General features: G+C 33.9%; 1 protein-coding gene across 1 annotated transcript; it reads right to left on the bottom strand.

Moving 5' to 3' along the window:
- Nucleotides 1-9,180: 9,180 nt before the first annotated feature.
- On the bottom strand, nt 9,181-11,915 carry LOC120775059 (ubiquitin carboxyl-terminal hydrolase MINDY-3 homolog). The gene is made up of 8 exons (XM_040105040.1): nt 11,729-11,915; nt 11,162-11,308; nt 10,929-11,062; nt 10,477-10,869; nt 10,118-10,409; nt 9,897-10,056; nt 9,658-9,817; nt 9,181-9,567 (listed from the first exon to the last, which is right to left on the bottom strand). Exons 1-8 carry the CDS (start codon nt 11,766-11,768, stop codon nt 9,421-9,423), a joined length of 1,473 nt encoding a protein of 490 aa, XP_039960974.1. The 5' UTR covers nt 11,769-11,915; the 3' UTR covers nt 9,181-9,420.
- Nucleotides 11,916-13,429: the final 1,514 nt, after the last annotated feature.

The following is a 13,429-nucleotide window of genomic DNA, read 5'->3' as shown; positions in this document are numbered from 1 at the left end:
CTAGTCTAGTCTGGTTTATGAAGGAAAATCATTGCCTTGTGTCTAGTCACAAATTTTTCCGTAGCGTGTCCGTTTTGTTCTTCACTTTAAAGGTTAATCGGTCTATTAGCCATTCTTCGACAGTTTATGAGTATACCGCATATTAAACAATGCGCTAATTGGGAATTTTACTTTTTTAAAAAACAAATATCTTCTTCTTTCTGCACTCGGTTTCGCTCTAACTACTGACCCTGCGCCTAGATGTTTGTACATTCTTCAAAACATCAACGGGGGCTAAGAATTTATAGTCGTTTGTAATTGTAGTATATATAATAATAATAAAATTGTCTATATTAAAACATCTGTTTAATGTTTAGATAAAAGAGATCACATTTGGTATTTAAAGCGCGGTCACTGCAAAGAAAAAAAGAATTTCAAAACAGTCTATTCAAAGAATAAACACATTAAGTGAGCGAAATTAAAAAAAAGCGGCGGAACCGCAGCTATAATACCCTTCACATGTGTATTTTTTAAAGCATAAAAGGGTATGCCAGCTGCATCCTATAATGATGCAATATCGGCGATTCCGACAAATGAGCGGCTTCTTGGGAAGTAAAGGGCGTATGCAAAATTTCAAAGCGATATCTCAAAATCTGAGGTTTAACTTCTTATTGTCACATAGTACCATAAATCCTCAGCAGAACCTTTCTCTCGAAAACTCGTAACGTAGACTCATCAGATGTTCTCATCGTCCATGCCTCTATACCATATAGCAGGACGGGAATAACGAGTGACTTATAGAGTTTGGATTTTGTTCGTCGAGAGAGGATGTTACTTCTCAATTGCCTGCGTTGGTCTGACATTATTGTTGGTGTTAATACTGGTTCCAAGATAGACGAAATTATCTACGACTTCGAAGTGAGGACTGTCAACGCCAGTAGATGTACACTCTTATAGAAGATTGTACTTTTTCTCTATTCAGATCAGATCTATTGTATGAAACCTCGTTTGGTATTGAACGGCTCGGAGAGGTTCTTCCCGATCCTGACGGAGCTTTTGGTATTGCTCAACGTCAGTTTACAGCCGTATTAGTTTTGCAGGAATACGAAGTTCAGACATAGTGGCATAAGGGAAGCTCCTTTTCGTGCAGTCGAAGGCAGTTCTTTTCAAGATTTGGCGCCACACTCATAAGGTCTAATCAGTTTGTTGACGGTGTGCTCGAAATTTCAAACAGTACCCTCAATAGAACCTTTATGCGATATTGAGGTGGCATATCTCACGGTAGTTGTCGCAGATTATGGGGTCTCGCCTTTTGTCGATTGGGCAGAGCAGAACGGTTTCAGATGTGTAATTGCAAATCGAACGTCTTCATGATCGGGCATCATCATCGATTGGGGAATCGGGCTCACTATCTCCTGGTGTTATGCTTTTATTGCAATTCAGCCGGCTGTAGAAGTGTTCGCTCCATAATTTCAGTAAGCCTTGGGCATTAAAATGTCACAATGACCTACTCTTCTCAGTCCTTGTCGCATCTATCGGACTGCTTGAACAGCGGTGATGTCAGCCTTTACTCTTACGAGGACATCAACCCGCTGGGCAGCGGCACCTTCCCAATTAAGAGACCAGACATTCCAGATGCAAGCCCTTAATTCGTCACGTTTGCAGTGGTCGTCATTAAAAGGGGGGTCTTTTATTTGAAGCAGTTGTTGCTTTTTCATTGGGAGTGTTTTTTCTACTTAGTGGGTCCCAAACATATCGTACAACCCTGGGGAGGGATATTGCGCTTTCTTACTTTAGCTCGCCTTCTAACGGTTGCTCTTTTTACTACCCAGAAGCTCAAGCACTACATATAAATAAGATTCGTTTCCTCACTTGCGTGAACTTCTACACATTTCTCCATTCTTGCTTCCGCTGTTCAGGATATATAAAAAGTTTCTACATAGGCATTTGCTAAAAATACAAATAAATTATATTTACAGGCACTTGCTATTGTTATTACTCTGGTTTGTGGTTGTTTTTCTTTTAGCTTGCTAGACACATGTATTTTATAGTGTGGTTTTCCCGACCTTAACCAAAAAAATTTCAACACAAAGGCGCACATGATAAACAAATAAAACGGGCATGGAGCACAGCTGATCATTTTTAATATTAGCTGAGAGTTAGCTTTGTTATTGGATGACTGGAAGTGCTTTTCAAAGTCATTGCAACAATACATCATTATATGTATAGCATTGTATGTGCCATATATTCTTATTAAATGTACATATATGTATACTTATACATGTAAAGCTCCACACATTTGGCTAGATGTCACTGTGAATGCCCGAAAATTGATGGAAATCCATGTTTTGGCACGATGACAGGGCGCATGTGTTGACCGACTTTATGCGATTGACAAATTAGCTTTAGCCTTCATCATTAATATTTCATGCCTTGTCGCAGATACCGCTAAGCAGAACCAACGATCGATATTAATATGTTGCAATGGAATGTGAGCTATCACATCGTCGCACATACATATACTCACATACATACATACAGATACAAATGCAAAGCACTTAACTTGCAACAAATAGCGAAATTTGTCATTTACGTTCTTTTCTAGCTTTTAGCTTAAAAATTCAACAGCAAACAGTTGATCGCGTCAATAAAAATTATAGCCGAAAATCAAAAGCCAAAGCCGCAAGCAACGCATGTCGATCGCTTGAACGGTTACGAATATGACAGCATGTTTCCTTTTTCATTTATTTATTAATGGAAACAAACACACATATATTGTGTGTATGTACATTATATGTGTATGTCTGTGTGGTATTAGCGGTGGAAAAAATTAAGCACGCTGTTGTCGGTGATTATTTTGAAATCAACGTAAAATTTTTGCTGACAACGCAGATCCATTGAAGCGTTGCATGCAAAGTGAAGTGCGAACAGCTGAAGACGGCGCGCAGTAGCATCCGTTGCTTCCAACATTTGACCGCTTGAAGGTTGGCAACATGCATGGACAGCGGCGCAACGAATTCACAGCGATTTTGACTAAATCTTTTATATTTGGGTCCCATGCATTGGATTAGTTACAGGTGTTTGTCGACGACATACATGTATGCGCCTGTGTAAGCAGTGGGTGGTGCCGACGACAGCAAATATTGGATATCAACGTTTTGCGTCATGGTCATTTGTAGCGTTCAATACTCCGCATTTATGTGCAGAATATCAACTGATATATGACAAATGACAGAAATTATTGCGCATTTAATATTTAAGAATTTCAAAGAAATTATTAAACTGCTAATATGCGTGAATATTGAATATTTGCAACAAAAATGCAACAAAAGTGCGCGCATGCAGTTTTATTTCCATATAATGTGTATTCAAAGTGGAACTATAATTATTTTTGTTGCTAATTTTTTAATTTAATTTTTTTAAATTGACTCATTAAATTTTTTTAAATATTTCATTTATATATTTCTTTTTGTAATAAACTTAGAGCAAAATAAGCAGAAGTAAGCACATAGTTTATTCTGCCATAGTCCGGAGCAATGCTGTCATCTTTGGAAAAAATGATTTTGCTCATTTTTTCACATATTTAGAAAATGAATTTATAACTTTATTTCAAGCAGAAGTTATGGGGTATGGTTATGCTTCTGGGTAAGCAGTTAAAGTTGTAGGACCATACCAAATTTTCACTCTTTCGTCCTCGCAGGGCACCCTCGAAACGTGGGTAAACCGTTTGTAAGATGCGGTAGCTAACCCGTGTAGAGCCTGGGGTCACGGCTAAAAGAGAGAAAGATTTCTTCTATAAACACTTGAATTGCACCTATGAGAGCTGCCGCCAACACGATGTCAAAATCGTGCCTGGCGACTTTAACACCAGGGTGAGCAAAGAAGGTATATTTGACACTACGGTCGGTAAATTCAGTCTCCATGAGGAAACATCCTCAATGGGTTGACGCTGATCGACTTCGTCGGGGCCCGAAATATGGTTATCTGTAGTACTAGATTCCAGAATAAAAAAATTCGCCAAAAGACCCATGAAAAGAGAATCGGCACGCACCACGGCAACCTCTATAAGTATCTCAATATTCCCGTCCTGCTATATGTTACATAGGCATGGACGATCACCACAACCGATGAGTAAATTTACAAATTTTCGAGAAAAATACTATTGTGCGAAAGATTTATGGTTCTTTCTGCTTTGGCCACGGCGAATAACGCATTTGATGGAACGATGAGCTGGATGAGATATATGACGACATTGTCATATTTCAGCGAATTAAAAGACAGCGTCTTCGCTGGCTAGGTCATGTTGCCAGAATAGAAGAAAACACTCCAGCTCTGAAAGTATTCGACCGCCGGGGAAAGCAGAGGCAGAGGAAGACCTCAACTCCTTTGGAAGAACCAGGTGGAGCAGGACCTGGCTTCGCTTGGAATCTGCAATTGGCGTCACGTAGCGAAAAGAAGAAACGACTGGTGCGCTGTTGTTAACTCGGCTAGCGCAAGTTTCCGCCCGATTTTATGCATTTTAGGCACAAAGCTACACGCAAAATTTGTCTTTTTATTTTATTTTTATTTTGTATAAAATTATTTTTTTTAACGAAATTGGGAGTAAACTTACTTTCTTATATCCGAAGCATATTGCATTTTTTTGTTAAGGAGAAAACCTTATTTAACCTCAAAATCGAAAAAACCCAATTTGCAATAAAAATTTCTAACGTGATTTAGTTTAGGTGTTTTTTAGTTTAATAAATATTTTCGGCGGTGTACACAATATACAAGTATATTTGAAGATAAAAAAATTATACTAATGTTTATACACATACGTACATATGTATATAAATAATATGTTTAATATATACGAAATGTCACTTGAACTTGTACGGAGATTTCTCGGTATTATTGTAACAATGAGACGCAAATAGCGAGCGGGAGATCGTGCCACAAACAAAACAATTTCTAATATCATCAAAGTGTACTAACCGTAAACTCAACTAGAATACTCTCACAATTTCATGACATTTCATCCAATCATTAAGAAATCTTTGGGCTCAATACCTTTCCCGCTTTTATTTAGAATGAAAAAAATATATTAATTTCGTGTATTGGTTTGCTGAAGTTTATCTTAACTGTTCTAGGACAAATGTTGCACCCTTTCAAGAAAGAGACCAAGAGGCAATATCGTCCGAAAATATCAGAAAAATTTCAATAAAAATGCTATGAGTGCGATTACTAACGCGCTTTTTGACCATCGATCTAAGTTCCTTTTTTTGATACAACTGACAATTTGAAGGAACTACGCTACACACTGATCCATCACCCACCTTTTTCGTCAGATCCAGCGCATCTAGTCAACTTCATTCCTTCCCAGTAAAAAGCGAGGTTCGCTGGTAAAGTGTATCACTTAAATGAAGACGTCAATATGTAAATAAGCGGCTTCTGAAGCTTTGCACTATTGAACCAGAATCAAGATGTTGGAAGACTGTTTCATTATAAGAATTACTCTAAACAACCTCCTTTTCGTCGAAGAGTAAACCCATATCTTCATTCAAAAGTCTCATCGAAGAGTTAAGTCATATTTTCATTCAAAAATATTCTTCGTTCGTTAGGGTGCATACCCACTTCAATTGCATAGACCACAATGATTAGAATGGTGTATAATAATTAATTTAATAGAATATTGCTTTCATATAACCTTCATCTGAGTGTAAGTGTATGCCATTGTATAAGTATTTCGACAAAAATCATAATCTTCATAAAATCATAATCTCACACCCTTTCCTACATAATCAAGTAGTTATTCCCTCTATCATAGATAAACAATAACTATTAGTTACTTTATTATGGTTTCAAATGTAAAATGAAACACATTTATCATTACATATTGTCCAAATATAGTATATTATTCAAAATCCACTTACCTCGTGTCAGCCAAAATAATTTTAATCGCTGAAAAAATTGGTTCATGCCTAAACTAACTTGTTGTTGATGACTTGTAGCAACGCCGCCTTTTTCTCGCTCGTTGCTTTTGTGCTTGGCAACTACGATCATTTGTAAATGACAGACAAACTTTTTTGCTTTTTTCACTTTTATGCTCCATATGTATAAACTTTGATTTGATTATTTTCAGCACAATATTCACTTTTTATTCACTTCAACACTGATGGCATAATTTCATTTTATTATATAATAATAACCATTTATTAGCACATTCTCAACAACATTTTATTAGAAATTCAAACATTACGCACTTTTCGCTTCCTTTTCAATTCTGATACGGAAAACTGAATGACAGCAGCTTTGATGGCAGCGGAAGTTTTTGAAGGACACTGTTGCATTTTAATATCAAAAACAATAATAGCGGTATTCACAAATTATAAACGCTCTGAAATCCTTATTTTAGATTTTGTTTAAAAATTTCAATATTATTCGAGTTTTTTTCTCAGGCGGCGCAAATTCGTTTTGAATTTCCTTTCTAATTTATGTGTAAATGATTTCTAATTATTTCAAAAATATATTTTATAATCATTATTATTTGGTAAAAAAAAAATGGTTTTGAATTGAATTTACGAACCTGTAAATGGAAAATTTAAATTATTCGCACACTTTAAACATTTACCAATATTTTATATTTACTTTTCGATATTCTTTATACAAAATTATTTTCACTTCACTGACTAACTGACTATTTGACCGATTTCACGATTTTTACCCGATAAGTGTTCCCGTACTTTTTGCAAGCAGCTAATAATTGCACTGGATATCACTACCATTTTTCACTTTTTTGTTTAAAATTTAAAATTGCTTTATTATACTCCATTTGACGGAAAAGTGTACATGTATAAATGTAGATTATATATGTACTTTTTAATTTTTAATATGAAAAAAGCCACCTCTTTTTGCTTTATAACGTTTTTTTAATTAAATATTTTTTAATATTTTTCATTGCTGCACCATTTATTAAATTTTATTTTATTTTAAATAAGTTTATTTTATTTCTTTTCAATTAGTTGCAGTTTATTGTATTGTATTTGATTTAATTTTATTTTATTAAATAATTTACTTCTTTCCGTTTTTTCCGTATAATATTTTAATTAAATATTTTTTACATATTATTATTTGTGCATCACTATTTACATATGAAAAAACCTTAACACATTTCCAGCGTCCGTTATTCGTGCAAAGCGAAGTTCATTTTAACACATATCGGCTCCGTTACTCTATTCGTTCACATAGTATTCATTCGTTGTTACTTTGTAAAAACAACAAACCTTAAACAACGGCGTTTTCTTATTTCTTTGTTAAATTGCGTGCTGCGCAATTACAAAACTGCCAAGTTTTATATTTCCAAGCATAACATATAGTGAATACCGTTATCCAAATTCTTTGCTTCCATGTACTTATATTATTCTGACATTTCGCAAATATCCGCCGCCTTTTTAAAATCGCGTTCTAGCATCCGTGTCCGCGCGTGAAAAAGTGAAAAAATTAAAATTGTTAAGTAAATTTAGTTTAAAATTGCATTTTTCTATTTTAATATAATCCTGTGATCGTTTAAACGCTATAATCAAGTGAAAAGTAATAAAGAAAAGTGAGTTTTAAGTGTGTGGTGCAATTCCGCGTCGGTTGTGAAAAAGTGAATGAAAAGTAAAAAAAATCGGTGAATCGGTGTTTAATGTTAAGGCTTTTGTTTAAAATATATGTGTGTAGTGTTAAAAAGTGTTAATATAAAGTTCAAAATGAAAAGTATGAATAGTTGTGCGTGTTCTTGAAAGCCAAAACAATTTATTGCAAATTGCTGCCCGTCACAGCAGAGCGCCAGATGTGCAACAATTGAGCATGTTTGCATTCATTTGTACAAGTTTGGCTTATTTAATACTAAAGGTAAGTCCATACTATTAAAAGAGTTAACAAATATATGCAGTAACAATAGCTCCAACACATAACCTTAAAATACCTGCCAGTGGTTTTTGCTTCTGTATAACTTTTCCAAGCATTTTATTTTTAGTACATATTTATATTCGTGCTTATATGCACTCTAATAACAAATATCTACTTACTCCGTTTTGCTTTATATAAAAATTAAAAAAATCTTGGAAAATGTGTACGTGTGTTTTTATTGTTTTTCTATATTAATTTTCATGTATTTAATTAAGACTTAGATAATATGCACAACATGCTTGTTTTAATTTTTTTTCATTACTTTGATAATTGTTTTCTGTGCAAACCCTTTATGCCGTACAATGTTCGTCTATTTCATACGTCTTGAATACCATAGAATTCGAAATATATTATAATAATCATTATTAAATTCTTTACTTTAGGTTTAAATATTATTGAATGTTATACTCAAGTTCTTTTTTCGTTTGCTTTATAATTACAAATGCATTTAATTGCATTTAAAGGCCATGAAAGGAATTTATTTACGTGAAAAGCTAATATTTTATTGTATAAAATTTTAACGAAATAAATAATAAAAACAAGTAAGGAAGTCACATTCAAGGAACATAAATAGCTGTTATGAATTTATACAAATAATACTATAAATAAAGATTTGATCATTTTACGATATATTCAAAATATGGCATTCCGAATCCACCTAATTTTGCACTTTCAAATACTTCGTTACTCACAAAAATGTATATGCATCTTTGAACCGTGTTATTGTTATTGGTTTGTCTTAATTTCGCTGTTAGTTTTTTTTGTTTTTTGAATTTTAATTTTCTACATTGCCAGCTAAGTTTGCCTTCGCTTTACTTGTGATTGTGTAATTTGTATGTTTATTTCAATGTGAAACGCTGAAATGCGTGATTACAAGCTGTTGCTTTTGTTGTGTTTTTGCCATTTAAGTTACTTTAATAAACTACAGTTAGTTGTTTAGAAGTTAATTTAATAAAACTTGTGTTAATTACATTAACTATTAATTTTACTTTCATTAACATTTTTATTACTTTTTGTATTGTTTGTTTATGAAGAGATATATTTGTTTTTACGCTGCTTTTTTCTTTATCATTTTTAATTAATTTCCTGTGGGAACTCTAAATAGGTTCGTAAATTGTCGCTAATCTATTGCAATTACATATTTTTTGAACAATAATATATTTCTCACGTTTTTTCTTGCAACTATTTCTTATTTCTGTTTGTTTTTTAAGTAGTTATTAGAAATTAGGAATAAAGAAGTTTTGAATATGACAAGAAAAATGCAAAAAATGTTAAAAAATTAGTTCTAGTAAGTTTTAACTGAAATTATAATCCTTTTTTGTATTCTGTGCTTTGCAAAAACATATCCATATTTCATATTTAGTATTATAACAGCTCGCCGCTTTCATTTGACTTTGTATGAAGTCATCTTGTATGCGGCAAAAATAAACAAAATTGCTTTAAATTAGCGATTCGATTTGTGTGCATTATGCATTATTGCATAGGGTATTGGCTTATAGCAATGTGTCGTCAATTCAACGATGGTATCCGCATGTCATGCCAATTAATTTCAATATTTGGCCACTTTGTCTGCAAACATGTTAGCATTGGATTGGAGATGCATACCGATTTTAAGTCGCTTTCAAGCAATATGGCAGAACCTTTGCAATAACGTACCTGCAAGTGAACGTACAATAAATATTTATTAATAAAATTTATACAAAACAAGAAAAATCATTGACTTCGGTTGCACCGATAATTTCATACTTTGTTGCCTTCATTTGAACCGGGTATGCCATTGTAGTGCATTAAATCAAATGTATCAGGTGTTGATCGCTGCTCCTGTGGGAAGAACTCGTCCATAAATGCATTTAAGAGAATAATGTGTAAGCCCTCCGGATCGAGACGTTTTTGCATGATTTCCACACTAAATAAAGATTTGTTAAATAATTTGTTTTTTCAAAATAACAGAATTATACATCAGAAGCAACTACACAATCACTTACTACTCAGGCTCGTTGACCAAATCCAATGCGGCCAAAACATCTTGTAGCACATCGGCCGGTATAAAATTATTACCTTCAGGATCATACGATTTGAAAACGCGTCTTGCCAGCTCTGAAGGTGTTTCGGGTGACACCAGCCTCTTTTCAGTACTAAACAGAACTGCAGTATACAAAAAGATTAGCCTTTAAGGAAAAACCAATAATAAATGGCGTCTACGTACCAGTTAAATGCGTCTCTGAACCCATCACCCAAACAGGGTTTTTGGGATTCTTATAGAATGAACCGACGGTGCAATAACGCATTTGCTCCATTAATGTGATAAAACCAATATCGCTTTGCTCATTAATGCCGCGCAACTTTAAGCCACCAACATCCTGATCATTATCCCATACATGCGCTACAGCGCGTCCTGTTAACATTAGATTTATGAGCGCTTGCGACCCATAGCCATATGTATTGTGTATCAGCGGCTCAGAGGTATCGGACAATTCCGAAATAACATTATCAATGTTCTGTTATTTTAAAAGAAAATAAAAATTTGTATTAAGAAAATATTTTTGAAGACTTAAAATAACTAACCTTCGTGAGCAGCACTGAATAAAGGAAGAGCATAACGCCATATTGGCCAGAGAGCACTTGCCAGTGTTCCGTATAATATTTCTCCACTTCTTCAATCGTGTCAAAGTTTAGCACTTGTAGACCCTCATGATATGCATCTGAAGAGACCTCACGTGCATCGGCTACACGCACGGTAGTTGCCGCACCAGCATCGACCGGTTCTGTCGTAGCCTCTTCCAAAGTTTCTGTACTCAGCTTTACATCTGGAATGTCACTTGCGGCGTTCACGACTTCTTTGGCTTCCGCGCATTGCTCCATCGGCAGCGAAACAATTCGAAAGCGTTTGGCACAGCACTTACTCAGAATGGCGCATAACGCTTGTATTAACAGGTGTCGACACTTATCTTGCGTGAGCTAAGCCATAAACCAAAATTAAAAAATATTACACAGTCTATGTTAAGAATTGCACTTACGTCTTTGAGAAAGTGACCTGGCGTATCCATAATAAGTATTTTTAACAGGTTTGCCTGTACGGGCGCTATCACAGCACATGGTCCACCCTCTTTCTGCACCAAAGCTGATGGTTCTGTATCACTAAATTCGAAGCCTACAAATATTTATCAAAAACATTTATTTTTAGATAACCACACCTTTGTTTTGTATGTGCACTGAGTCACTTTGTGTTATTTTAAAAACATTTCCTAACCTTGGGACCAACGTCGAAACACATCCACACGTATGTTGGGACCCCACAGTAATTTGCGAATCTCTTGTAATTCTCTTGCGGCATTTTCCGATAATTCGGCTTGTGTTAGTCCGGATCGCTCCTTACTAACTAAGCTGCATGCAATTTCTGTTAATATAATAAGATTTTGGTTTTATTTTCACTGTAATATGGTAAGAAAGTTACGTTTTGTTTTTCTGCCCATATTAGAAATTAATGTCACTAATAGTGCATTGTCTTATGTATGAGCTGTGTTGTTGGAGCTGCGCTTCCACACAAATTGAGGTTAAGTAGCCTCAAGGTAATTGGAATGTGGAGGTAATTCTATTTCTTTCTACTTCAAAAACCAAAAATATAAACATTACTGCTATTTATTTCATTATATTTCGTTTTCAATGTCAACACTTTTCACATATGCTATAAATATTAGACATTTTAGCATTAGAAACAACGACATTGGAGTAGCTAATACGCATAGCCGACACAAATAGTTCAGAAATTCCTTTCAACAATAAGATAGGAAAGCCACAAATATACGCATATACCCACCGCTCTCCATTCTTATCGATTGCGTTTCACTGGAAGGCATCTGACGCTTATTTTGGTACAAATGCAACTTCTTCTCGTCCTGTTTATACCATTTCAATTGGAATTTACAATGTTTATTTATAAAAATTACAAGTTTTGTGAAATGCACTGCAAAATTGAACACAAATTCAGGTTGACTCGATGCAACGCAAAGTTGCCAATTAGAAAGCTGCCAAATGCATTTTGCTTTGAGATATTTTAGATCAAAGAGCAGCATATTTTTGAAAGGAAATTGGTTTCTTTAAAAATATGTTAAGGGTTTGAATATAAAAGTATACGTTCTTTATTTATTTATTTTATTTAATTTTTTTTTTATTAAAAGTGCCATAAACATTGTAATAATAAACGATATATTGTTGAAAATTTTATTTATTAATATTACTAAATATAACTGGCAGCACCATAATCCGCCTGTAGATGTCGCACAGCACAGTAAGTTCGTACGAGCCAAAGGCGTTGTCAGTCGTAACAAAAATATATAAAAAAGTTGCAATATACATAAAAGTTTGGGATTTTTTGTATATAATTATTATTTTTAGTTATAGTGAAGTTATTTTCTTAACAGTTATTACAATTTGATTTCGAAATAGGTTACTTTCCTGCATGGCATTTATAGTAAACATCAATATATCTAATAGCTGTTCCTAATATAAATAACAGAGACTGATTGAAAATTAGTTAATAAATGCAAATCAAATTCAAAATTTAGCAACAAATCGCTATATAATTTCCTTACTAATGTTCCATAAATTATAAAAATATATTTTGCATAACCGACAAATGAAATTGAAAAGTCTTTTTCCAGTAGACATTGCAATGCAGAAGGTTGTTGTCTTTGCTTTTTACGGTTAGTGGAGCTTTAGTCGTGACCCAAAACCTGATTTTAAGCTTGATTTATAATAAATTATATAATTTAGTCAAAAGCGGTCCATAAATTATGAAGAAATGAAATATACGTGTAGATATATTTTTTATAGGGCGTCGCATGTTTCATGGCCACTATTTATATATGCATAAATACATACATAATTTAAGAAAATACATCTCTAGTTTTAATGCTATTATAATAAAAGAATGTTGCTGTTTTTCAACAGATAGCAATAACATACCGGAAGAAGAGAAAAAAAAAAAAACAAAATAAAAGACAAACAGTATTGTATATACTTACACCGTTATAGTTGACCAAAGCAATGCATAGATACAACAGTTATTCCTTATCAAATATTTACCATCAATCTGTGTATTTTAAATTTGCATATTACCCAAAGCCAACCCACCACAACCCATTCATCATTTCCCTTTTTTTACTATTTGTGTATATATGTATGTACGTTCGCAACAAAAAACTGTTGACTGATAGCGATGACATAATTGAAATCGCATGAGAGTATCTATGCATACATTTTTGTATTATTTATCGTCTTGTTATAGTTATTTAGGACAACAAACCGGAAATGCTAATAACGGCAAATAAAGATAAAAAGTGAGGCAAATGTGCCTAACGGAATAATGTTTTTGCAATATTATGTTGGTGTTGTTTGTGTTTATATAACATTTTAATACTTTTTTGGCAACGGTTGCTTTAAACATGGAGTTTTTGTGGTGGCCCAACGAAAAATGGGTGATATTAATCACGCTGAATGGCCGTGGGGAGTGGTAGCG

Source organism: Bactrocera tryoni, chromosome 4 (genome assembly GCF_016617805.1).
Source record: "Bactrocera tryoni isolate S06 chromosome 4, CSIRO_BtryS06_freeze2, whole genome shotgun sequence".
NCBI classification, from domain to species: Eukaryota; Metazoa; Arthropoda; class Insecta; order Diptera; family Tephritidae; genus Bactrocera; species Bactrocera tryoni.
This window is presented reverse-complemented; position numbering and strand designations above follow the sequence as displayed.

Coding starts and splice junctions, on each gene's coding strand:
- LOC120775059 (XM_040105040.1), bottom strand. CDS start 11,768: ATGCCTTCCAGTGAAACGCAATCGATAAGAATGGAGAGCG. Junction 11,309..11,728: donor ATCGATAAGAATGGAGAGCG/GTGGGTATATGC, acceptor TTATATTAACAG/AAATTGCATGCAGCTTAGTT. Junction 9,568..9,657: donor GTTCAAATGAAGGCAACAAA/GTATGAAATTAT, acceptor GTTCACTTGCAG/GTACGTTATTGCAAAGGTTC.